Source organism: Crocodylus siamensis, chromosome 11 (genome assembly GCF_052110815.1).
Source record: "Crocodylus siamensis isolate JL-2025a chromosome 11, ASM5211081v1, whole genome shotgun sequence".
Classification (NCBI taxonomy): domain Eukaryota; kingdom Metazoa; phylum Chordata; order Crocodylia; family Crocodylidae; genus Crocodylus; species Crocodylus siamensis.
Window position 1 is genome coordinate 53,796,337 of NC_143405.1, and position 27,502 is coordinate 53,823,838.

At 43.2% G+C, this 27,502-nt stretch overlaps 1 protein-coding gene across 2 annotated transcripts in view; it reads right to left on the minus strand.

Annotated features, from left to right (window-relative positions):
- The window catches only part of GRM7 (glutamate metabotropic receptor 7), a 527,701-nt gene that overhangs the window by 160,089 nt on the left and 340,110 nt on the right, over positions 1 to 27,502 (minus strand). For both annotated transcript variants that reach the window (XM_090021043.1, XM_090021044.1), the window contains exons 6-7: positions 9,582 to 9,782; positions 926 to 1,065 (exon numbers count right to left, since the gene is read on the minus strand). In XM_090021043.1, the coding sequence (XP_089877169.1) occupies positions 926 to 1,065; positions 9,582 to 9,782 (341 nt within the window). The remainder of the gene's footprint in view (positions 1 to 925; positions 1,066 to 9,581; positions 9,783 to 27,502) is intronic.

The following is a 27,502-nucleotide window of genomic DNA, read 5'->3' on the forward strand; positions in this document are numbered from 1 at the left end:
AGTTTCTAACTGGGCCAAAAGCAGAATTCAGCTCTTCTGAGTCCCAATCCAGTGCCCTACTGTGTTAGATTATTTTTTTCTACCCTATTCATGGTTGCAGGGGGACTGCTAACTCCCCAACAATGCTCACCCTCCCACCCCATAGGAGACACTGGAATAGAGGGTGTTTTTACCTATGACCAGTTCAGGGAGATATGCTCTCTGCTCAGAGAGATTTCTTTTTCCTGTATTCAATACTCTATAGTGTACACTATCCAATATTCCACCTTTTCATCTGGGCCACACTTGCTCATATGCTCACATATATTATATATATATATATATAGGTAGGTAGGTATTTCTTAATGGACATAAAAAAAAAAAATGAAGAAAAAAGATTCATGCTCCACAGATGAAAAAGTCGTCTTTGCAGATGCAAACAAGAGTCAGTCATTCTTTTACACGGTGACATCAGCTTGCCTGTTCTTACCTTTCAAGTCAGCATCGTTACGTAAGGATTGGTCTCATGTGTAAGAAATGCCTCATCTCTAAATGCCTAAAAATAACCCTTGGGATATATGAGCAGCTGAAAAATCCATTTCATTTGCACCAAGCTGGAGATGCACAGAGCAATTTGCATTTCGAAAGCTGAAAACCCAGCAGTTTCAAGTAACTCTGCATTATAGGGAACAAGGCCACCATCCTGGTTAGCAGCTAGAGTTCAGATATGCAAAAGAAAAATAACAGTCGGCAAGGTCATCAGAACTCAGTTTTAATCAGTGCAGACTGGACACTAGGTGAGAACATGCTGCACACAGGGCAACAGAGCATGGTGCAGAAAAAAATTACGTCCACATAAAAAAGGTAACAGAGGTCCCAGCCCTATTTTCTGCTGGGTTACTCCATGCTGTGGAAAATGAGGAAGCAAAGAGTAAATTGGACTCACATTAAGCTGTAGGTCATCTGTCCACTGGCCAACCAGACGATAACCTGGGGCGGTGGTGTTTGTTGTGTGGTACTGAAAGATGTCGTAGCGCCCTGGCGCATCCCCGTTTTTATTAAACATCACTGGTGTGCCAGCACTGCCTGAGGAAGGAAGCAAGACAGACAGACAACAAACAAACAAAATGCCAAAGCTTTACAATACTCGTTTCATTTGTCTGGTCGTGGCTGGAAGCTCTCGGACTGGCATCACAGCTCAGGCAGAGGCCATCCATCATTACAGAAGTGTAAACAGGCACTTTAGGACACCATAGGACACCATTTGGGACAGTGTCATAATCCTATCCTTCTTTCCGTGATTAACCAGCAAGACCTATAGCCTCTGGCTTAAAAGAAAAAAAAAAGCCCATAAAATAACATCTGCCTTCACTCTCACCCTGCACACAGCAAGAAAGATGAGAAGAGCTTTGCTTTTGCCCTCTTTTTCCCCCCTCTCTTTGTGCTAAGGGAGTTGGTTAGTGAAAACCAGACCTGTGAATGGAACTTCTAAGTGATTCCCCTCCACCCCCTCCAAAAATATTCCATCTGCTTCTGAGAGATACTGCCGTCAGAAGACGGCCCAGGTCTTATGAGTCTTGACGGGCATCCAGAAATAGCTCCCTCCTCCACAATATGTTCTTATTCTAGTAATCAGCATGCAATTGGGATGGAAAAGAGCAGAGCAAACCATAGGGAAACTGCTTATAATCTCTCCTTGTATTCTCCCTCGTTCAGACTTGAGGACATTGATACCTGCTGTTTTCAGGTAGCCTTGTCATGAATAGCTTTGGGACGGATTCTGGACCCACTCCTGTAACTTATATTGGTAGAGGGGCTTGGTAGAGTCATAGCACCAGAGCTACAGAGCCCAGAACTCGCTTGATGCATCGGGGGAACAAAGTGCAACAAGCTCAACAATGTTTACTGCTGTTAAGAACCGGAATGGAGGCCTGGTACAGCCTGCTTGCTAGCTGCATCATTTATTTTACATGTCCTACTGTCTGACCATGCACCCGTTAGTCAGCTCTGGGTAAGAATTAGATAAGCCTCCCCCTTTGTTGGGCAGTGGGGTTGACCACCAGCCCTCTTAGCACATCCATTGCCAGTACATAAAAGGGGGAAACTAGACACATTTCATATGATAGGGAGATGACAGACTGAATTTTGATGCCTTTTTATTACATCAGAAATGATTTATTGGAAAGAAAACTCTAGCCAGGAAATCTGCATTCTAGACAGTAGCACTAATTCAGATGCAAGGCTCCTTCTTACATGGGTATTCAAAGAGACATATTTTTTTTTTATATAGGACTAGGGGAAAAATCTCAAAGACAGCATTTATTTCAAGATGCATAAAAATACTATTCAGTGGGGTACACCGATATTGTTTCAAGACTGAAGATCATGACAATGCACTAGTATATCTATATTCAAAATTTCCTCCTACTACAGAACTTTTTTCCCCTGAAGCAATGAAAAAATCTATCCTGTTGTAGCGCTGAGCTTTAGTTATGGCTTTCTTCAGAATTCCCATTCTTCATTGAATCCCAGTATGTGAAAGAAGATTTGAAAGAGTGAATTAGCATAGTTTCCAAATTCTAACCCTGGTAAATTATTTCTCGTCTATTCTACAGTTCCTTCGAGATCAGACATAGATTAAGTTCAAAGGCTGGTACAGAAAATCTTCTACTGAAACTTCTCTTTTCTTGCCCCCTCTGGGTACTTCGTAGATATTTAATTGTCATTCTAGATTAATGCTGCCAGAATACATTTACAGTGGGAAAACATTTCTTAGGTGAAGGAGGAGGAGCGGTTACAATTCCTAGGCTCCTTCTGAAAGTCACCACAAGCAGTAAATCACCAGACTAACATGACTATCTCTCTACAAACAGTAAATGTGATTCATCATGACTTTTAAGAGTGTGTATCATTAGCAAACTATGCTTTGTCACAGCTGACAAAGGATTGGATCTAGGAAGCTGTTTGCCTTGGGTGGTGGCAGCAGCAGTGGAAGGGCCAGCAGCAGTTGGCACGCTTGCACTGACTCTTAGTTGGCACCTGGATCTAGTCCTTTACTTGTGGCCTCCCCCCACCCACCCCCACATACACTATGGTAATTCAGATGGATCTGGACTTCCAGAAGGCATCATCAACTTTTGTAGTTATAGTCATCAGACCCAATCAAAGGAACAACATGTACATGAACAAATGGATGGGTTTTTTTTACACACTAAGGGGAAGATTCATAGCCAATGCAAATAATCCTGGCTCCAATTAAGTCAATTAAACCATGACATCTTGTATCACCTGAGGTTACACCCTGGAAATCGGGGAGTAATGCAGATAGCTAACTGACTGCATACAGACATCTACACTCAGGCATCTATATGCTCATTTTTTGCTTAAGTAGATGAGGGGTGAACTTGGTAAGCGGAACATTAGTGGTAAGATTAAAAGTTGCCTTAAAAAAAGGAAAGAATTTTTAAATGTCACATACCCAGATGAGCAGGATACCCGGTTTTTAAATGGCATCTAGAAATCAAATGATGGCAGCCCTGGTGAGACTGTGTTGGGGAGGGAGGAAGGCGGGGAGCCCTCATTACGTGCAGTAAGTAGCAAAGAAGTGGCAAATTTGAGTGCTTGCAGATGATAATGGCGATAGTGAGCCATTAACTCTACTGAAAGTATTCAACGCCTTCCAGACTATAGCCCTGTACAACAAACACAGCTTGCTGAGCTTGCTACAGAGAATGCTTATTGTTACGGGAGTACGTATAAAAGAGGGATGTTGGTAGATGTGGAAATAGTCAATGTGCTAGTGGATGGTGCTCAGGAGTCTGCAACTTCTGGGTTTTGCAAGAAAAATAAAACCTTTTGTTGTACCCTTCAAATGGCTTCCTTTGTGTAGCTCTTAAATACGTGCATCTCTCCTGCTCAACAGGAGTAGTAACTGCTGTTGGTGCTTACTCCCTGGGTCTCTGATTCAGGAAGGCACTTGAGACTGTGCTTCTAATTAAGCAGACGCTAGAGTGCTTTTTCTGAATCTGGGGCTGGATGCATCATGCCCGCTCGTGATTTCTATATGCATAATTCCTCCAGACATCATATCTGCCACTTCCCTACCTACACAGTGCTGTTTTAAATCTCCCGAAGTGTCACGCACTATACTTCATGTCATAACTAATAACATCACTTAAATGTGATTACCTATTAATATGTGTTTACCTTTAAGTTACACTTTTCTTAAAATGTATTTGAATAGCATAAATGCATATCTGGGTTTTTTTTGTTTTTTTACCAGGCATATCCTCATTTCTACTTCTAAATTTATTTGAAAATCTATACCCCACCACACACAAAACTGTGAGTGGCTTTCTTGGGGGGAGTGAGAGTAAGCTACTCAATGTCTGCCAAACGGCAGACAGTTATGATGATCATGTTGGATCCCACATAAAAAAAACCCTCTCTCTGGCCATGTCCAAACAAGCAGTGCCGGGAAGGTGGGGAGAGATGGGGGGGTTACCCCTGGATATCCAGGGCTCAAAAAACCTGCAGGGAAAAAAAAGGTGGAGCAGTGCATGCTCAAAACTGGACCCTGGCTGCCCAGAGCCACACTCCAGCTTCCAGCCAGACTTCAAGAGGCTGCACTGCCATTGCTGCAGCCCTGGGAAGCCCCCAGGACCCCAGCTAAGCCTCCCCTCCTCCTCCTGGGGCAACTTGCCACGTGCCACCAGGTGTGCCACCACCAGTTGTCCTCGGGGAACCAAAGGTCCACACTCACGTGGATGCAGCCCCTGAGTTGACTGGCTTTTTGAAAGTGGAGTAACTGGTTTGGCATAATAAATACAAATCCTCTGGTTTTTAGTCAGTTTTCAATCCTGATGGGTTTTGTGACTGCATGTTTTGGCACACAGTGTCCATCATGTGACTTCTGGGGTGTGTTTTTAAACTGCTACAGCATTTTATTCTGTGCTCTTTATCTGATTTCCTAATGCAAACTATAAAAATATCAAACAGGGGCATTTGCAAAACCTGCAGGCTGAAACATATTCTTAATATTTGCCTAGCCAATGTGATGTCTTATTTTTATTCTTCTTCTAATGATTACAGCAGGTTAGCAGGAACTTTCTAGATATTTAAAGCTGACTTAAATTGAATTTTGTCCTCTTTCAGTAAACATAGTGAGAATTAGTTTCTCCGCATTTCCAAAAAGCAACTTAGAAACCTAGCAACATTCTCCTTCCTGTGGCTGCCTGAACATTCAGTGGTGCTCTGAAATATTAATTCACCTTCCGTTCCCAACAAATAAGTTATACTCTCACTAGACATGCTGTACATGATGCCTCTTCACATGAAGAACTCGTTTGAAAAAAGACACGATTTATTTGATTTTGTAGGATTTCTGTCTCTTAATCACCACAAGAAACTCATCAAGAAGGGAACTGAATTAATAAGAGAAGGGTAGGGTGCTTGATAAATGTGACTATCTAAGGTGTTTCTTTATGACTCAGTTCAGAGTCACTGCAGTTCTGACAAGGACCTGCAGAGTTCATGTAAAAAGCATCCCTCATTTTTTCAGGTCATCAGGAAAAAATACCATCACTGCACTGTGAGATTAATATTCAGAATCTCACTGCATCCGTTTTTTTTCTCCTCTCAAGATTGTAAGACAATATTGGAATTCATACTGAGCTCCTACTAGAAATTCACAGTCTCTACTCATTAAAAGATTGCTTGAGCTCTTGCTTCATGAACGTCATGATCTTTGTAGGGGAGGAAAGAAAAAAACTGAAGCAAGCAAAGGGAAGATGGTTTTGTCTGTAGGGTTAAAAGTACATCTATTTGCACCCCTGCTATACAAATCAGGATCAGAAGATCACAGGCGTAAGGTACATGAGAAGGCATTTCCCTCCATTTATAATACAGAAACAGGAATCACGTTACACTATTCTCTGTTTTCATTACAAACCTGATTACAGAAACGAGAGTGTGAGACTTCATGAGGTATAAGCCAAATGGCAGCATTTAGCTAGTGACCCTCATAAGAGCAGTACACAACTAAACTTCTCTCGGAAGAAGCCCCGGGACACACTGAGCAACTTAGGCTGTATCTCTTTGGATAGGGTCTCCCAACTGCTTCTTTCCTACCACCTTTGGGATGTCAAACCACTAGAGGCATGCCTGGGGATGACTCCCCAAGCAAAGGAAAGCACCATGCCACCTGTGAATGGGTTCCACACACTCTCCTTTTGATTTCCTCATTCCTGTGCACTTGTCATAATCTTGCCTCAACATACTTTTTTGGTGAACTGCAATAATGTGTAAGACATTCCCCACTCCTAAACCACAGGGTGGACTGAACGTGGTGACAGCAATTCTGACTACTCGCCCTACCACTCATGGCTCCGTGAGGCTGAGCAACTGAAGTTGGCTCACGCGAATGACAAAACAAATGTGCAGCTCAAGCCATCCATCGCTTTTGCAGCTCAGACCCTTATGGTCTCAAAGGGGTATGTTTTACAAGGAATGGGACATTACTTATAGGAAGACAGGGTTCCCAAAATCCCTTCTGCAAAACCTGGGCCCACCCTGTTACTACTATGGACGAGCCTGTGATTACTTTTGACTCTGGTGACAGAATGTTTTACACTTCTAACACATCTGCAATATTGTACACGAGGCAGAGGCTCAGTGTGGAAAGTGAACAGGGCCCCCCGAATCTCACCAGAGCCATGGCACAATGACAATAACAGGAAACTTTGCAGCTCTGTGTGAAAACACATATAAATAGTTCTTCACGAATACAACAAGGGAAAAGTAAACTCTCACAAGGATAATACATCTTAAAGGAAACTTATTTGTGCTCTCTCTGTGCCTTTCCCTCCCCAGCAATATTGTCTAGGGCTAGGCATATGTAGCTAAGCAATGACTGATGTAAATTTATCTAAAAATTCCAAAAGGCTCTTTCTCTTCTACATCTCCCTGTCAAATGCAAAGCAACGGCAGTTTCTTTGGGCCCCACGCTGCTTATGAGTTGACAGTTACAAAGGAAGAAAACAACACCATGTGGTTTATGTGACCAATTGTAATAAGAGGGGAACATAATCTTGCAAAATATCAGTCCAGTAAATTCTGGACAGGAAATTGAGGGCACTGTAATCTAGTGGTGAGCATTCTTTGAGCAGGAAATGAGGCAAAATTCACTAAATAGTTTAGTTCCTGCTAGTTATTAAAATGATTGAATGAGCATTCAACCTCTCTACTTTCCAAGAACCTCCCTGCCACCTTTGGAGAAGGATACGAATCATCTGCTAAATGCCAGATTACTAAATGCACATAAATATTGTGTTTCTCTTATTATTATAGTGTTTTATCTTAGTAAGTTTCTATTCTCTTTCCAGAATCAGTGAGATAAGATTTTATTCCTGAGGTTACTAGTTCAGCAATATTTTGCCTCTAACAATAGCTAGCAAAGGAGGTGGGGCTGGGAGGAGGAGGAGGTATAGTATCTCCTATAATATACTTTACCAGTTGTGCAATGCTTTACTTGAGAGAGAAAAAAAATCCTTTTCTGTTACCTAAGGTATTTGAGTTAGATCATGAGGTCCAGGGTTTTTTTCCTCATCTAAATGTTACAGCCCATTTGTGTCTCCTCTGCATGTATCTATTAGTCTGCAAACTGCTATTGAGAGGGACGGCGATTAGCATTTTCAAATACTTAGGGGTGCCTGTACATGTTTGGGGAGGCTGCTCTGACATGCTGTAATTACAGTGTGTCGGAGCAGACTCAGCGAATCAAGTCTGCTGGAATGTGCTAATTAGCACGCACCAGCCAGCCGCCGCGCCTTGTATATCAGCATCCCAGCACTTCAACTAAAACTCTTTCGATAAGCTTTAGTTAAAGCACCCCCGCCACCATTTTGCATCATGGGGACACTGTGGGCACTTTAATTAGAGGGGCTCTTGGACCCACTCTAATTAAAGCATTTCCCAGTCCCCCCATGACCCCTGGAGCACATGTAAAAATGCCTAACGTTAATCACCTCCACCTATATTTAAGCAACTAAATCAGACCCCAACCCAGCAAAGGTTAACCCCACAGTTAATATGCATTACAAATGCCCTTTCTGTGCATATAGCTATTATAGCCCTCAATTATGTGGGCTTTGCTCTTTTCTCAAGTTCTCACAGCTTGTGCATTTATATATGAGGGCTCTGGGTTCAATATCCCATGTGTTGTCCAATAAAAAACTGTCACAAAAAACACTCAGGTGTATGCAAAATATAAAGACTCTGAGTAATGTCACTGGAGTTAATAAAGGCTGATTTTCAAAGATGCAGAAACTCTGCATTTATGTAACAATGGGAGTGGTGCCTACTGTTTGACTCTTCCAAACATCACTGCCTAGTGAGCCCTAAACGTGTATTTAGATGTGTGACTTTGGATTCCTAGATCTGACAATTTGAACCTGGGTCTCAGGCTTGCAGAGTGCTGAGACAGACCATTTAAAAAGCTCCTGTTACAGATATTAACAGAATTTATGGGGAGGAAATAATGGCAGATTGCTTGTAAGGCTAACTTCTGTGAGTGTTTAGCTGTTATGGCTCTGGGGCTGGTCCCACATGAACCTCCCCCATGTATGTTAATGAAGCAAATAAACTTTCAATAAAATTCACAAGGATGAGGAAATCCTGCTATAGCATCTAGGCCAAATTCAGACAATCTTGAAGGGGGAAGCAGAAATAAAAGCCCTTTGCCGTACACTATAAGCAAGAAGCAATATTAAAGCTGTCACACCCAGACTTAGGACCAATGAAGATCACTTTTATTTGGTGGCTGAAGCCCAAATGGCTGTGGAGATGCAAACTAACATCATCTCATCTCCAGATACAGCTGTCAACTGTTTGTGCTTATGAGCTATGGACCTTCTGGGGGACTGGAGCACTTTTTACCCTAGGATTTTCTGCTTAGTGACTTGGGCTGCAAATAAGCCTGGCCTTTGGACTGGCTGTCTCATCCTTGTGCATGTGACAGGCCAGATCCTGTATACGGAGTCTCACTTTGTTTTTTTCCAACGAGGGGAAATGAAATAGATAAATGGTTATATTTTAAAAGATGCTGACAATCTACATCTACATATTTTATATAAATAAATAAAATGGGTGATGGGCTGAAAAATTACTTGATTAATGCCCAATTCAAACTTATCTATCTACCTATCTAATTAAGTTTGAACTGGGCATTTATCAAGTAATTTTTCAGCCCATCACCCATTTTTGCCAATGAGAGCAAATCTTGGGCTTATGAAAACAATTTAGTGGCTTCATATTAATTCCCACATGTGCCCACCTGAAAATGGTTACACCACATCAATCCCAATAAAAAAAAACGAGGCTTAGTCAGACAGAATGCTGTAAGTCTGAAATTATATCATTCTTCTCTGCTTCAAGCAAAGCAACACAAAATCTTCAAGCAGATGTTAAACAGGAACTACATAAAAAATGGCAACTCCACTCATTTAGGAATCTAGGGAAACCATATGTATAGTCTAGACACAAAATAAATTCCCAACTTTTATGTGGGCCGGGAGCTCTGGGACAGCATCTCTCTTTGCACTCACCGTTGAAGTTCACACTGCGTATGTATTTCAGCAGCTTCTTCCCTCCTGCTTGTTCCATCTCCGGACAAACTCCCGGGTAATCAGGACAAAGATCCTTGTTCATATGATGGAGGGCATGAGCCATGGCATACACAGCGTCAATCACAAACTGAACTTTCCCCTCTTGCTCATAATGGGAGTCCTTTCCAATTCTCTCCTGCCCTGCACAGGAAAACAAACAGACACACATGCACAAACACACACACAAAGAGAAGGATGGTGAGGTACAGAATTCTCCTGGTGCCAAATACAAGTCTATCCACCTTGAGCAGTCTTAGAAAATGAAGGTATTCAGTCAGTACGGTGCAGTTTGGGGCGGTTTTTTGTTCGGTTTTCTTCTCTTTTGTTAAGATCACGGCTGCGGTATTCTTTCTTTTAATTATTTTTATAATCAAATGGAAAAAAATATATTCTCAGTTCTTGAAACTGTAACCTTAAACTTTAAACCTTTCGTATGTTTGGCACAAAAACCACAGAGGCAAACCTTATTCATAAGCACATAAACTATAACCGCTGGGAAACAGCTCCAAAGAGACAAACAGTATCGTCTGCACCACAAATATAAGTCTCTGACTGAAGAAAGGCTTTTTTTTTTTTTTAAACAAAGCACAGCTGGTATTTTAAAGTTGGATGTGACATACTGCCCTTCAAATCTCAGCCTCTAATTGAAAGGCACAGGCAGATTGAGGGAGAATCATTGCTGATACAACCTAAAGGATGCTCGGGAGAATTCACTTATATGCTGACTGTTAATGTCACCTGAGGCAGCAAAGTATGCTTACATTAATGATGAACCCCTCTTTTCCTCCTCTTGTAGGGAGTAAAGGGTCCTTCATATGCCATCAAAATATTTTTGCAAAATAAGGGCTTAGCATAAGGATTCCAAAACACTGCAGTCTATTGCTCTCACTAAAATACCACCGGTGGGAAACCAGTCATGTTTAAAAAATTATTACTGCTGATGTTTAATTATTTATTATATGTATTATACTAACATTAAAACAGAGACGAGACCTCCTTTAGCATGTTAGGTGCTGCATACATTCTGCCCCAGGTCTCTTTATACTGCATCTGTGACACCCAAAACTCACCTCCCGGAGTAGATGTGTACCCACTTGTTCCCACTCTACAAATAACAGAAATGCGGCAGTGAAGCTGCTCTGAGGATACATTCAACTGGCACTCTCAAGAATACTGTTTCCAAGTGAGATTGAGCATGATGGTAGAAGATACCCTCAGGGGGTATGTCCCCATATGCAGGGGTATGCATTTTCCATAGCACAAATAGCAGCAGTGTATATTTGTGTTCCTCCTTTGTGCCCTAGGGCACACCCCTGCATGCACACTCTGGCACATACCTAATTGTCCTGGGTGGGGTAGGGGAGGCTGGGACCAACAACTGTGCTGGACCCAGCAGCCTTAACTGGGAGCCTCCTGGGGCAGCAGCGGCACCAATCTGACTGTACGGAGCCTGGTTGGCAGCCAGAATATGGTTTGGGAGGGTCAGGCTCTGTTTCTGGTGGCACATGTTGCTGCCACATGCACCACACCATTTTTTTGACACTTGGTTCTCCCAGTGTCAAATTTTGACACTGCACTGCAAATTAGTAGCACGGCAAATGGTTGCACGTGCACCATGTGTGGTTTGCAGCACCTCAAACAGCTTTGAGGCACCACAGACCGCATGTGTGCACTCCTCTGGACACACCCAGGTTGTCTTTCCTACCTTATGTCTAGTGTGGTATACGGGGAGTGAGAGAAGGTAGGTGGGCATACTTTTTGGCACTGCTCTTGAGAGCACTGGGGTAGTACTAGAGAAATGTTCAAAATAAATCTGAAGGAGAGTCAAAATCAAATTACAAAATTCTGAGTACTTGTCCAATGCCTTAACCATTCCTCTTCTTTAACAGTAGCAAACTGTAATGAGTAAATAGTATGCAGTTATGAAACAGAAAACAGTGCTTTTTAATCCAAAATACATGAGATTAAAACTATGTCAAAAAACATAAATATATTAACCCAACATAGTATATGATTACTATAGATCACATTTATTACAACATTAAGTCAATGAATATTATCTGACTGGCACTAAACAAAAACAGTAGGTATATGTACACACACACATATATACATACATACACCCCTCCCCCCCCAACACACACACACAAATATGATATATAAGGGACAGTGTTGTCTGTGGGGGAAGCAAAACAGTACTATGTTCCAAGTCTCTTGGGTTTTATTTCCATGTCTTTCAAGTCTAACTTTTTGTTTAATATAGCGCAAGCAACACCTGCAGGATTCAATGTGTCCAGCTGCAAAATGTGTGATTATACTCACCTATCTCACCAGGGCTTTGTGAAACATAATTACTGTTTGTTAAGTGTCCAAGATGCCTTGTAAGAAGCTAGACAAGTCCAGTATATTTTTAACAGCTGGAACATCGCAAGCCACTTATTCAGTTATCTACTTTAGATGAAAAAGTCATCTTTTTTCAACCTTAGGTCATTCTGCAGCCATAAAGGGTCCTGATCATGGAAAGAGCTCGGTGAAACCAGATCCCACCAACAATTCTCACAATAACCTGAAAACTAATAATTTAGGTTTGGGGCTTAAGAGAAGAAAATACTAATTATATCATCTTCAATTTGAAAGAGGCACCAATGGTGAAGCCATTCAGCAATTGTGCTTAAATCCACTGATACCAGGAGGAAAAAAAATCACCCTGGTAATGAGTTTTGGTGAAAAGAAAGAGTTCCCCATTTGTCTGTTTCTGCTCAAATCACATTCTTACATGTTCACTTGTTACATTAACTATATATTGGAACCATACAGGGTTAGTGAAGCAGTTTTTACCACAATAGAGCCATTTTCTTAGCTTTAGACTCCAGATAATTTGAGCTACTGAGGCAGCTCTAATCAAGCAGGAATGATACGTTCTTGTCATTCTCCTATTCAGTGCTCATCTTTTCTATTAAGTCTGTAAGTTCTTGGGATATGAACTCTCAAACAGTGTATTTGCCCAGCATCTGATACACCTGGGACACCTTTTTTGATTGGTTGACAGGTACCACAACAATACGGGTACCCTATCATTAATTTCAGATTCACGGGTTTGTAGAAATCAATATATCCCAGGCAAAATCCTTTCATTTTCCTCACTTCTGCACAGAGAGCAGGGGGTGAGGGAAACACTGAACGGCTGACATGTGACTTTACTTAAACATCAATTATGTTCACAGCCAATCCATAGTTTAAAGACAAGAACAATGAATAAATAAGTAGGTAGAGGACTGCAAATGAAAAAATCATGAATAAACACAAGGACGAAGATCACAAAGGGAGTCCTTGTATATGTAGCAAATTATTTGCAGTGACCTATTCCCTCAGCTTTCTTGTGGCCAACAAATATGCATTTCCCCCACATACACTTTCAATTATGTGGATTTTTTTTACTTGTTGCTTCACTAAGTGCTAAACGGCAAAACTCCAATCCATGCAATCTGGATATCACAGTTTAAAAAATGATCTGGCACAAAAGCTCAGTTACAATTCAGAACTAAAAACTAGAAACACCAAATTCCTTGCAAATAATTCAGCAGGGTAAAATGGGTTCCAGGTTTTGAAGATTTACCTACTGTCCTTTTATATCACTCCATTCTCCTTTCATTGATTACAGACCATAATACATTTTCAGACACCAAGGAGGAAAACACTTTTAAGTGCTCTTAGCTGAGCTACATAACCAAATTAGTAATGCAGTGGGAAGGGATGCCAAGGAAAGCAATCTTAGAATTGAAACTCTGAACACAAACAATACTGATTAAGCATATTAAGTGCTAGAAGCATATGTGACCCATACAGAGGAGGGGGGAAAAACCCTTTAGCGGCTAAGATAATAGTGGAAGAAGACAGAGCAAAAACCAATGAAACAAAGCTTCACTAACAATGTGAAGATCTGAAAATAATAGAATACAATCAATAATAAAATATGTTTTAGAAAACCTGGTGGAACTTTTTGATTACCTATGTATCCCATATGGTCGAAACTTATAGACTTATACATACATAATAGCATGTGCATCACTGCATGTGCAGTTTTTGCATACAAGTTTGTCTGTTGATGGAAAGTTGAGTGGCATTTTAATAGGAAATAGGCACATCTTTGGGATACATTTTCAAATCTAAGGTCTATTCTGAAACTTCCACAGCATCAGCAGAACAATAATTTATACTTATGTAGACCTGCTTCCATTCATTTTATAGTAAATGACCTTTAAAATGTAGCTACTGTACATTTTAATCCATGTGTATATATGGTTTAGGCATGAGAGAGAGAAACACAACTTGAAAAGATTTGCACTTTTTTGTTGGTAACAAAGCACAACTTAGAAAAGACCCCATTGTTCACAACGGCATTGTCAAGACTTTTATTTAGTCCCCAAAATTCAGAGGTCTGCACTATAGGAACAAATACAGACAGAAAACATTAAATACAGTAGAAATGCAGAAGGAAGTACAAGATGAGCGCATCTACACATTGCCAAATGGAGATATTGCTATGGCACCATGCTTTAGTACTTCCTTTTAGAAGTACTAAAGCACGACGCAGTATGGGTGGTCACTGTGCTGTACAGGTGGCACACAGTTACATTTCACCGCTACATCACTCTAGCTGTGTGCTATACCTTGGAAGTGCACCACTACGGTGACGTTGCTGGCACTCGTGTACAGACACGTGATTGCTGTGTCACCACAGCGCACCATATCACGACGTAGGGTGACATATAGGCACACCCAATGAATACTTTTTATACAGCTAAACGGCCATTTGAAATGTTCAACTTTCAAAAGTCACAGTGGCCTTATCATGTAGTGTAACATTATGTTATTTAATGTAACACAGGTAACTTGTATATAAATGATACCGCTATGCATTCAAATTGCTGCTGCATCACTAAAAAATTCTTTATGAATTTGCAAGATTTTTTTCCAGTTGGAGCAAAGTTTCCATTTGAACAAGCAAAGGTACAAACACCTGCAGTTGCTTTTGCTTTATTAATGCTTTAGCCTTAAAACCACAACAAAATATATCATACTTTTTTTAACGAAAGAGCCTATACAATTAATGCCAATTGGTGCCATTGCTGGTGCCATAGGCATGTAAGAAAAAGTCTGAAGGAACAGGGAGCCTGAAATACTCTGTCCCTCATACAGCCAGTCCCCCTACGCAGTTCAAGGTTAGCACTTCAAGGAAACAAGAATACTTGCATTAGTGGCTGGAAAACGACCTTCAAATACTTACAACACTTCCCAGATAGTGTTCATAAATATTACAAATTATAATAATGTTACTACTTAGACAGTTTGGGGCAGCCCTGTGATTTTTTAAAATTGTATTTGTTCTTGTTTTGCTGTCTTGTCTTATTGCCAGTAATAACTCAGGCACAGAAATAAAGGTAGAAAATATGTTCTATTTTTGTATCAAAAGTGCGTACGGTCATGAGGAAATACTTTTCATATTTTAAAGTCACTTATACAATCTTCACATGTTCATTTCTCATTCAAGGATAGTTTCTACTTTGAGATGAAAATAAGCTCATTCTTCTTCTTTGCTTATAAAAAGCCCTGGATGATGCCGACTGCTACCTCAGATAAAAATGTTAATGGAAGATATTACTGGTGCTCCTTCCATATTGAAAGCTCCTAGTCTCGGGGCATAATTCCAAGTAAAAAATTTCAAATTCTCTGAGAGAAAAAAAATTATCATCTAATTGCTGTTAGTAGACAATATTTATTGCCCCCAGTGCTGTGTGCTATCACTTAACTTTTGAAGTGAAACAAACAAAAATAAATAAAATTAAATAAAATTGCACAGGCCAGTAAGTGGAAGTCCAGCTCAGATACTTAGCGAAAGTCAAAAGAGTGATGGCAAAACCTAATGAGTTGAAAAGAGCAAAGAGGTATTGAAGGCTAAGTAAATAGGACAATTAAGGGATATTGATAAAAAAAATAACACAGCCAACATATTCTTAAGCTTGTATTTATTTGAATTTGTCTGTAGCAAGAAGGATACATTCAAAGTGATCAAAGCAGAAGCTGACCAAACATTTATGCCACGTTTTTACATATGGCCATGTAGAAGATCTGGTTTTAAAAACATTGTTTGAAAAAAAAAAGAATTTAGGAAAAAGACAACATACTGAAGACTATGAGATTGAATGCCTACAGTTATTTATACAACTTTTACTCTACAGTGAATTAGAGCACTGTTGATGATTATGAAATGGGATCTCAACCAGACCTCTGCAGCTAAAAGTTGCTGGCTGTAACAAGATGCTATATAAAGTTGAAAGTGGAGCAGCTGAGTTGAAATCTTCAGAATTGAAGTCCATCACAGAAAACATAAAAACTGAAAGCTGTGTTTAGAGATCCACGCATGGAAACTATTAAAATTCTACCAAGGAAACTCTTGGGTAAATTAGCATATTAATGAGGGAGCAAAAAGGTTACTTTGAAATTATCTTTAACACGAATTCTCCAAATAAAAATTGTTCTGGACTACACTCTGTGTTTTTCTAGTTTACCCCCAACCCTATCTCCAGCATCAAGTTCACAGATTCTTTCCTTTCTTATACCCCTTATACAAGAGGGCTAAGCAAAAGTAGTTAAGCAAAAGTTTCCTCCTGCTTCCTGAAGTAAATTTGCAATACATGCTTTGCAAATACTATTGTTAAATGCACTCAGAAAAAACAAAAGCTATTAGAGTATTTACAAATACCTATTACCTTATTGAAACGTCAACATCTCACAGGACGTGCCCACCTGAGACGCTGACTGCACAGTTGTTACTGCACAGTCATTAAGTACTTGCGTACACAAGTACTAAACAACTGCGCACTAATGCGCAGTAGCATCCCCGAATGTCTTTTGGTGATGCTGACTGCGCAGTAGCTCACTGTTACTGTGCTTTGTGCCATGTGATACTACTGGGCTTAATAACAAGCTTTTGTGCTGTAGTAACGAGGTAGTGTGCAGTCCGCATCTCTTGTAGACGTGGCCACAGGTTAGTAAATACTCTGATAAGTAGCCTTCTTGAATTCAAAACTAAAAAGTATTATGACATCCCTGGACAATTTCAGAAGAATGAAGCCGAGAACCAAGCGACGAGCTCAAAGAAAGCAACACAGCTTTCCAGCTGCCAGACAATGAAAATACAGACAGAATTAAACAGAAGTCCAACTTCTACCATGATGTTGAATCTGTTGTTTTTTTCTATCACATGCCTGATTTGGGTTTTGTTTCCCCTCCCCCGACCTGATTTAGAGACCTTTCTGTGGTCATGTACCAATATTACTTCCTTTGCTGATGCAACAGCTGATGGTTCAGACATAAGCACAAACATGGCTGGAAGAGAATGCAGTCTTGTGTTTTAGGATTTTAAATGGAGTATCTAAGTAAAGCAGGAGAAGCAGGAAACACAATAGCAATTTTGGGATCAAGAATATGACTCACTTTCTAAACCTGCTTCTGCAAGGAGTTGACAAAATGTTTAATCTCACCTCCCACTAAGGTCTCAGTTGCTCACCACTGTGCTACCTATGAAAAAAGTAGGAAGGATTTGATTCTCCTCTGAGTTGCATGCTGATTAGCATGCAAGGCACGAGGATAATAAACCTGGAACATAGAAGAGGGGAAAGGAAAACACTGCACTGGGAATACAAAGAGATAGAAGGTCCCTTGTATGAGCAGCTCCAGAGATTGTTGATATGGAACGATGGTTTAAGGTCTGTCGATCTTTTTTGTCTTCATAATAGCAAGCTACCATGTCTTCCATAAAAGATGAACTGATTACATGATTTCTAAGCCATCTCTTTCTCAAGCCTTCTTTCTCAGTTTCAAATTTTTCTTATCCAATTTTTGGTTAATCCTGATCATGCACTTCAGTGGGACACAACATGCAGCAATATAATACAGGATACCATTTTTACGGCAGGCCATTTTTTTTGGCTTCTGGATAAATATCAAAACTTTATTTCACTTTTGCTTCAACTAGATTAATTTGGGACACTCTTGAGGGAGATTTAATTAATTTCTAAAGGGAACATCCAACAATAAGACTTCAAAAATAGTCAGATAATAGTAAGGTTATTAAATAATTTATTATCAATTATTAAAAGTTACTTAACTAAAAATTGCAGAACAATTATGATACTAAATAGTTATAGCTTCTGTAAACAAGCATTCAATAGTTTAAGTGCTGATAGAAACAGCACTTAAACTATTGAATGCTTGTTTACAGAAGCTAAATGCATTCTCTACATAGGTTTGTCAGTCCAGCAAACTGGTATTTTGGTAAAATATCATATCTAAATGCTTTAGAAAGGTGAGGGAATGAGGCTGGACAATTTTTTTTTTTTTTTAGCTGAATATATTCATTTTTGAAATGCTAGAAAAAGACCGAAGAGTAAATACTGCAGCTCAATTAGTTCAAAATACAAGCCTCTTTGCAATATAATCCACATAACAACACAGTATCCCATAACAAAGCTGTGTAATAGAACTCACATGCCAAAATAATCCAAAATAAAAAGGGCCTACAAACTTGACATTGAAAGCCCTCACGCCACCTACCTGGAAAAGCTGAGGTGAACAGGCAAACTTTCAAATTACACTTGCAAGTCAACAAATGTCTTCACACCAAAGGAGGTAATTTCAATATAATGTGTGCTGCTTTCTGAATTGGAATAGGGTTAGGAGGTTCAGTTGGGGCAGTAATGTAAGTCAGGGAAATGGAGAATAAATAGCTTACCGAAGTCTACTCCCCCAAATTTGTGGCTTAATTATAAAGACTGAATAAGCCTCTCCTCTAATCTGTGCTGCAGGCAACCTTCAACATCAGACTATATCTCCATGCTACTCTGATTCTAATAAGTAAAAAGGACTTCATATTCTGAGACAAATTTGGGAATCACAATGATTGTTGGTTGCATGCATGCCTTTTTGAGTGCTGAGTTTGTTCATTAATAGACAAGGGAAACGTACAGTATCTGACACAACAAACATCAAGAATCTAAGTCTCCTCTAACATTGGCATAAATCATGAATAATTCTATTGAAATAAATAGAAAACTGTTATAGTCATGCTCTAACTTTGCCTAATCAGATTAACTATCTCTAACCAGGCCCAAAGAACCCAGCTCAAACTCAGCTTTACAATATATTCATCACTGGAATGGCAAAAAAAAAAAAAAAGACCTGTGCTATAATAGACCTTCACAGATCACTAATAAGATTAAAAATTAAGAAAATATAAAGACTATTATGGGATCAGTAGCACTGATTCTCTTTGGAACTACATTATTCTATAGTATGGTCATAAAGATGCTTCTGAGTGTCACTGTATATCATCATATTTAACTTACATCCTCTGGGTGAAACTCACCTCCCTATACCATAAGACATTGAAAGTGGATGCCTCGGGGCTGTGTGTACAGACTAACAATGCAAGAGAATGGAATCTCGTATGCCCCACAAACTCAATGCAGTAGAAAAGTCAAAAAACTCAAAGCAGTTGTAGATCTGAGGTGGGTGAAAACACAAGGGCTATCTATACACATGCTTAGGGTGTGTGTGGGGGTGGGGGGAGGGGGGGAGACGTTTATTAGAGTGGTTCCCGGACAGCTGCTCTAATTAAAAAAACTCACCTCTGTGCATTTCATAATGGCTGCGGGAGGTTTTTTCTAAAGCTCATTCAATGAGGTTTAGATAAAGCACCCCCCTGAAGCCATTTTGAAACACACAAGGGCTTAATACACATGACAGTGAGGCGATGCTGGAGTTTGAATTAGAATGTGAAGAAGCACGTCTACAGGCACCCAAAATCTCCTTCATGGAGCACAAATTGTTACCAGTCTTTGTTCAAGCCTCTGATCTGGTGCGGCATGCACAAAGCTATGCTTACATGAGCTCTGAAGGAGGTTTGACTTCAGCTCTTTGGGCCATATTTTTTTTCAGTTATGATTAAACTGCATCACATCAACTTCTACTCTTAGTCACATGTATAATAATTATAAATAGGAAAACCAGCTTACATACTTGCTCACAGTGACAGCCCATGGAATATCCAATGCATCCTGTAAAAACACTGGTAGAAGCCAAAAAGTGTCATAACCACTATATTGTTGGTTGTTAATGGACTCAATGAATGTATTTACGTGTTCATTAATGCACAGTAGTTACCGCGTATTTAGTTTAGTACTTGCTTAATGAGTAGGTCTATGGTCAGGGGCAGGGCAATGGGCAGCATGAAGGCAACCACCAGGACCATGACGGGGTCCAGCACCTGGCAGTCTTTCTCCATGGACTCTACTGCCCTGGCCACAAGCATACCCTGCTCCCACAAGGCTTCCACATGGTCCTGCTCCAGGGACAAGAATGCACCCCAAATTCCCTCTCCACCTGGTCTCACACATCCTCACGGGCAATGTCCTCTATCTGCCACATGTCCTGGTGGGTGATGTCCTCTGCTTGCCACCTGTCCTATCACATTATGTCCTCCACCCGCCACATCCATGCATCTACAAGCCAGTCCTCTGCAGCCATCACCAGCTGGTCCAGGAGGAGGCCCAGTCCTGGGTTCGCCTTCTGCAGAGCTGGCTTACTGGCAGGGCCCCAGCCATGGGCGATGGTGACCTTGAGGCCACATCCTGGCTGGCAGCTGGAGCCTCTCCCTGAGTACAGCTGCAGGGCCTGCAGAGCTATAAGAAAGAAGGTGTTTGAGAGTTTGCAACATTTCTGAGATAAGATGCTCTGTACCAGGGCCCCATGCACTTCTTGGCCTCAGATCAGGGGTTGTGTGTGCACAGGTGCCCAGGGACCATGGTAAGTCAGTTGGGCGGGCCTGGGCCCATGACACCACCAGCCAAGCCCCACATTCCTACTCACTCCCCAGGGGCCAGTGGGCCGCTGGGTGCTGGCCACAGGCAGCCTGCCTCCCCCACCTGCTTCCTAGACTGGGCCAAGCCAGGCTCCTGGCAGCACTCCCCGCCTTCTTCTCCTGAAGGCCAGCTTGTCTCCCATACTGCTGCCAAGCCCACAGCACCTGGGATCAGGAGGCATGGGGCTTCTGAATGACTGGGACATGGAGCTGCCTGTGCCCCCACCCCTTACAGGGGACCTCTCTAGGGAGGTGCCCCTGGGCCAGCCACCCTCTGCCCCACCGCAGCCAGTCTACATGCTGGACATGCCTTTGCTGCATGTGTCCTGGGTGTAGCATTAGGAGCTGTTTTTGTGGACTAAGGATTGCCTGACTCACTACAACCTGCTGCTGCTGCTGGCTATTGTGCCCTAGTTGCACCTGTGCATCTGGCACGAGACCTTGAGTTTCAACGGTGCAGAGGGTAAGCCTGTGATGCCCCATAAGCACCACCACCATCTGGGGTGCTACCTTTGGCTGCATTACACATCCCTGCCCCTCTACAGCCAAGGAGGACATCACTACAGGCATTGATGCATTACTTGGCATGCAAGGTCCATATCCACCTAGCTGCAAGGACACAGTCTGCTCAATAAAGTTTTGAACCATCTCCCACCTCCCTGTGCTGTGGAGGAGGAACCCACAGGCCAGGGGAGTGTGACCAGGCCGGATGGGGAGAGGGGGCAGGGGCCAGGTCCAGGGCCTGGAGTTAGGTGCCAGGGTGGGGAGGGCCCTCCTGCCTCCCCCAGTGCAGGGCTTACCATGTGGGCAGGACTGGTGTGCCTGATGGTTCCAGTTGGTCCCGGTTGGCAGTGATGGTGTGCTGCTCCCAGAAGATTTGTCAGGCGGTAGGGCATGGCATATGGATGCCTAGGCAGCTCCCACCCCCCAACCCACCCCTGCCCTGGGAAGGAGCTGGTGCTGCTGGTGGCCAGCAGTGACATAGCTGGGACTGGAGTCACCCAGTGTCTCAGGACAGGTGCTGGCCCAGGCTGTCTGAGCAGCTGGTGGACAGCTGAGGGTGGGGAGCTCAGTGGAATGGGCTGCTGGTGGCCAAAGGGGCCCTCCCTTGGTGACACATCACTGCGAGTGCCAGGCTGGAGCAGGGGCTCAGGCAGGCCATCTGTGCTGTGCTACATAGCATGGCTGTGGCTCGGGTCCTAGAGCAGGAGAATGTCAGTTAGCTGCTGCAGACATGGGATGGACTTAGAGGCACTCCCTGATAAATGGCTGAGGTTGGTGATTGTAACCAGCTGTGCCAGCAAGGCCTTGACCTTTGTGTCACTCTGCCTCACCAACTGGTTGTGCTTATACTCCGCACGTGGCCTGACAGCCCTTCATACACATGCACATTGGTGTGCCTGTCCCACGCATACTACCACTGCAACTCCGTCTCACCCCACAACACCATGATGTCACTAGTCTCTTCCATGGACCAGCTGGGGTTCCAGGTGGTGGCGTGTAGCATGGGTGATGACACCACTGGGCCTCCCACACCAGTTCTCTGGGCTTCTTTAGGGCTGTCCCTGTGCTGCTGGGACTGGACAGCTGCCTGCAGTGTCAAGTGCAGGAGCACGGCATGGGACTAGGAGCCATGTGGCAAAGCAATGCCTGCAGGGTCCAGGCAGGCTGCTGGGGGTTGGCTGTGGGCAGCTCGAGTTAGCCCTGGTGACCAGGAGCTGCCTTCAGCTGGGCCTGGGTGCTGGCAGGGCTGGCAACAGCCTGCAGCAACCTGTAGGCCTGGACAGTATGGCCCTACAAGCTTTGTAGCACTGCAGTACCAGGCAGTGGCACCAGGGTACAGGCATGCTGCCATAGGTAGCCTGTGGCCTGTGCATGGGGAACAGAGGCCAACAGTCACCTTAGGCTCCCTGCTCTTTTGCCTCAGGGCTCAAAATGCCTGCAGACTTTTAGGGGCCTGAGGCTGGAGCAGGAGAGGCTGCCAGCCCCAGGGTCCTGGGGTGAGTTTAGGTTGGCACCCTAGTGGCAGGGCTGACTGGGAGCAAATTTACTACCAGTTGGTGCCTACACTTGCATTACTAAATAGTAACTACTCACAAGCAAATCTGCTAATTATATTTGCATTAGCAAATTTACTCTTGAGTACTGAAGTTTACTGCTCAGTAAATGTGTGAACATGTAGATGTGTGTCACGGAGTCACGTAGGTGCCCCATGACTGTGAGTGAGATTGGCAGAGCTGCCAATCACCAGGGCAGCTCAGGTGCCAGTTGCTAGGGCGACTAGGCGGGTCAGGTGGCCAGAAGGGGGCAGGGCCGGGCCTTTATAAACAGCTTAGGACAGAGCCTGACCAGCAGTTCCCTTCTGACTGTCGCAGGAGCAGGAGCTCTGCGGCTGAGCTGAGCGGCCTGAGTTAGGAGTTGTAGCCTTACCACGCTGACTGGCTGCGATGATGCTGGGGACAAGAATGCCCTAAAGGGAGGTAGGCTTGAGAGCCTTGGTGAGGGGCTTGGAGTTTATGTTTGGAGCATGGAGACTCTGTGTGGTTTATGTTACAGCTGGGTGGCTTGAGTTTTGGTTACAGTTAACCGGAGGACCGGGTGAGGCTGTAAGAGAGTGAGGAGGCCTCACAGGGGGCTCCCCAGCAGTTTGGGGGCTCCCAGTGCCCAGGAGGGGCAGGGTGCCAGTGGGGCACTATTGTTGGCACCAGAGAGGCACGGTGTTTATGCCGGCGAGGCGTGGTGTTGTGCCGGAGAGGCGCGGGGTCAGGGACCCCAGCCCATAAGGGTGGTGTTTGCCCAGTGGGGGCAACAGACCCAGCGAAGGGTCAAGGGGACAGGCAAGGCAGCGGCTGCCTGTGCCCCAGCGTGCGGAGCGTGGTAGTGGCCCCAGAGAGGGCAAAGCCCCAGAGCGGGGCAGAGAGAGAGCGCGTGCAAGGAACGCAGGCGTGGGCCCAGAAAGGGTGGGCAACGGCCGCGGAGAGCGCGGGCGTGGTAGAGGCCCGGCCCAAGGGCGCCGGTAACAAGGGCGGCGGTGTCGAGCCCGGCCCAAGGGCGCCGGTAACAAGGGCGGCGGTGTCGAGCCCGGCCCAAGGGCGCCGGTAACAAGGGCGGCGGTGTCGAGCCCGGCCCAAGGGCGCCGGTAGTAGCCAGACATCGGCGAGACAGGCCCAGGGGCGCCGGGAGCGGGCTGGTGGATAGGAGCCCGGCCCAGGGGCGCCAGGTGGGCAAGGAGCCCAGGGTGCCCGAGAAGGAGAGAGAGAACCAGAGGGGCGAGGGACCGCACAATGTCCCACGGAACAGCTGCGAGGCTTGGGGCATGCTAAAGGGGAGGTTTGGAGGCATGCATACCCCTTAAGGGAGGTGCGCACCGAGGCACCCCATTTGGAGTAGGGGCAAGAACACATGCCGTTCACTAGGGGAATAACGGCAGCCTCCCATTTAACCATTTAAGATCAAAGTTGTGGCAGGCGAGAATTTGAGGGTGCTGAGTACAGCCTTGAGTGACAGTAGGGGGCGCTAGGGAGTTCACGGCCGCTCCTAGGCCCCTCTCCCTCACAATGTGCATGCTTATTGTGCAGTAAACTATGCTACTGCTCAGTAAAAGATTTTGTGTACATGCACCCACAGCTACATTACATGCATGTACAACACAGAAAAAAAGAATACACTGAAGCGTGCTTTTGCTTTTAGCAGGACATTTGTTTGGAATTCACCAATATAAGCAATGCTACAAACTGCATTTTAGAAAGATGAAGTTGATGAGCACAGGAAGTTTGTTAGAATTGGAATTTTTAAGGTTGGTTAAATTTTGAGTGCATCAACCTTGAGAGTGTTCTTTTAGGAATTCTAGACAAATATTTTAGTCTAAAGGAGGTTTATTTTCTAAAATAAATTGTCATAGATGATTAATCTATAATATAGGCTAATGTACGTGGATATTATAAAGGAAATATTTTGTTTAAAAACAGTTGCACATAGTCTACTTGCAAACCAAAGTGTTCTGTGTTTGTAATCCATTTGCTTTTGGACTAGTCCATCTCAAGTTCTTTTCCAGAAAAAAAAAAAAAGACTTTTCACTTTCCTGTGGATTAATATAGACAGATTAGACCTCAGTGAGATAGCTGTACTACAAGTCAGTGGTAGTACTGAAAGTAGGACCCAAGAACATTGGGCTTTAATTCTGTGGTGTGGAAACAAGATTGCTTTGTACCTTATTTTGCTGCTAAGTGGATGACATCTAAAATTTCAGAGATGCATTAAAAACAAGTCAGTGGCATAATGCAATAAATTTGATCCACTGGGGGTGGTTGATCTAATAGAGGGCTATAATTATATTTACCTATATCACAGAACTATCACAGCAAATGGGTGAAAGTGTAAATGATAGTGATCTGTAGATTCTTAAAAGGTAGTATTATTGGTAAACAAAAGAAGAAAAATAAATTAAGAAATATCACATTTCTAGTGTATATACTTCATTTGAAAATGAAATTTACACAGAGAAGGAATTAGTAGATTCAATGGAAAGAATTATTTTTCCTTTTTAAAAATATGATTGTATTTTTAGCTTACTTTGTTATTTCAAGACCCTCTTTGAAAGCTTATTTTTCTATTGTTTTCCTATTTGAAACTCCCACTTCAGTTGCTTTGTTTACATGAGAGTTTTGCACCAATAACACGTTGCTTATCTGTTCTTATAATTAACAAATGGTTCCAGCACAAATTTGGGCACTGGCTCTCATAAAGAATAGTTCTTGAGAAGCCAGTGGATGGAACCTGAGACTCTAGATAAACTTAATGAGGCCTTATACGAAGAATGGATATCCTATTTTAATGATTACCAGTTTGGAAGTAAATTCAAAATGAGATATTAAGAACTCTACAGATTTATGTGAATGCACAGTATTATGACAGTTCTAATGCAGATCAAATCTTGCCATAATGTAGCCTTTTTACTGATTAGTTAATTTTTTATCCCCAAATAGTATACTTTAGCAAGGACTATTTAGACAATTGACTCTAGAGCAAAAGAATTATTCAAACACACACAACCCCCCTCCCCCCAAAAAAACTAAAATGTCTGACTGCAAGTAAAACCCAGAAATACAGCTCAGTCATATACTAACTAAGAAGTGCAACACCTTACACAGCATCCTCAACTATCAACAACTGTATAATTAGAATGACAGCAGGGAGAGGGAGGGTTGCTATTAATAAAGTTATGCAACACTTCACACTGTAAAACCCTGTTTTCAGGTGCTTTTAACTTAATGGAAGTTTAGCCATTTGGACTGAAACATTCTGTGTTTGGTACCTGCCTCCAGCTAAAACTTTCTAGAGAATTTCAGCCAAGCAAATCAACTATTTGCAAGAATGCAACTGGGAACAGATGTTTTTGTTCATACTAAAACTGAAACTCTTTGGGTACATCCAGATGAGTGCAGTCAAGTGTACAGTCCGGTGTTCTCCATGCTGCAAGGGTGCACTGCCCAAGAATGTGCTGCGCCAGATTTATTTCTGCAGGTTTTTTTAACCTCTGGATATCCGGGAGGGGAAAGAGAACGTGGGAAAAAAAACCAAAACAAAACCTGAGCAATTGATGCTGTTGAAAAGTCAAGCGGGCCTGCCCAGAGCCATGCTCTGCTGACAGCCAGGCTCCACATGGAAGAATCACTGTGGCTGCAGCCCCAGGAGGCCCCCAGGATCCCAACTAAGGCTGCTGGAACCAGCAGAGTGTTGGCCCCAACCTCACCTACCCCACCCAGGGTAACTTGCCATGTGCAACCTCACCTACCCCACCCAGGGTAACTGCCATGTCTCACACTTCCCCTGTTATAAGCAAATCACTGCAACCCCCTCTGAGGAAGTTGTCTCATCCCACAGTAGTGCTGTTTTCAGTAGCAGGCACGAAACTGTTATTGCCGTAAGTTCCTCCATTAGCTCCAGTGATAGATCTAAAGCTTTCAACCCTACCAACAAACTATGTGACTGTTAATATGATCTGACATAATGGATGAAGCTCTTGCCTTTCTGTTGTTTTTTTAAACCAACTAGACTTTACATGCACACAAAAGCCCACATAAAAGAATATTCTCGAGGTTGCCAAGTGAAGCACTGCACTGTCAGCAATATCAGATAGAAGGCTGTATCGCCTTTTCTTTGCTTTTACTTTACGTCCCTTATTTCATTTATGCAGCATGATATTGACTTTACTTGCAGGGTGACATTCAAATTTTCCCCAAGGGCTTCTTTCTCATTTGGTGCATGGAATGAGCCTGTTCTGAAGATGGACCTGGATCATGTGGTAAAGGAATCGGTTATCTGGAAGAAACCACTTAATTTGTTGCAGAACTTGGAATTAGTGAAGACAAAAAACGACCCAGAAAAAGAAATAATGCCCCTGAGCTAAATCCAGTTGAATGCTATTTAGGGTGCCCACAGACATACAGGGAGGCTGATCTAACCTCCTGTAATTACAGTGTGCCAGAGCAAACTCAATTAATCAAGTCTGCTGGCAGTGGTGGCGTCTAGGGGGTGCATGTGCCAGTGAATCCTGACTAGCCACGCTTACTGCTTAGGCGATGGGCAGGGCGACAGGTGGGAGCACCAGTGCCCCCCCCTGCAAGCACCAGCCGATCGCCGCAGCCGCTCCCAGAAGAGGCCGCAGCCACTCCTGGAAGCGGCTGCAGCAATTGGCCGTTGCAGGATCAGGCAGTAAGATCAGTTATGGGGGACTCCCCCCGCAGTTGACAGGACTGGTCTCAGGTGGGGCATGTGGCCTCCCCAAGGCAGTACCAGTCAGCATGCTAATTAGCCTCTGTGTCTCATACATCAGCATCCCTATGGGCCAAAGCAAACACACTGATGGGAAGAAACCAAATCCAGGTGGACCTAGACAAGTTAGAGAAGTGGGCAGAGAACAACAGCATGCAGTTCCACA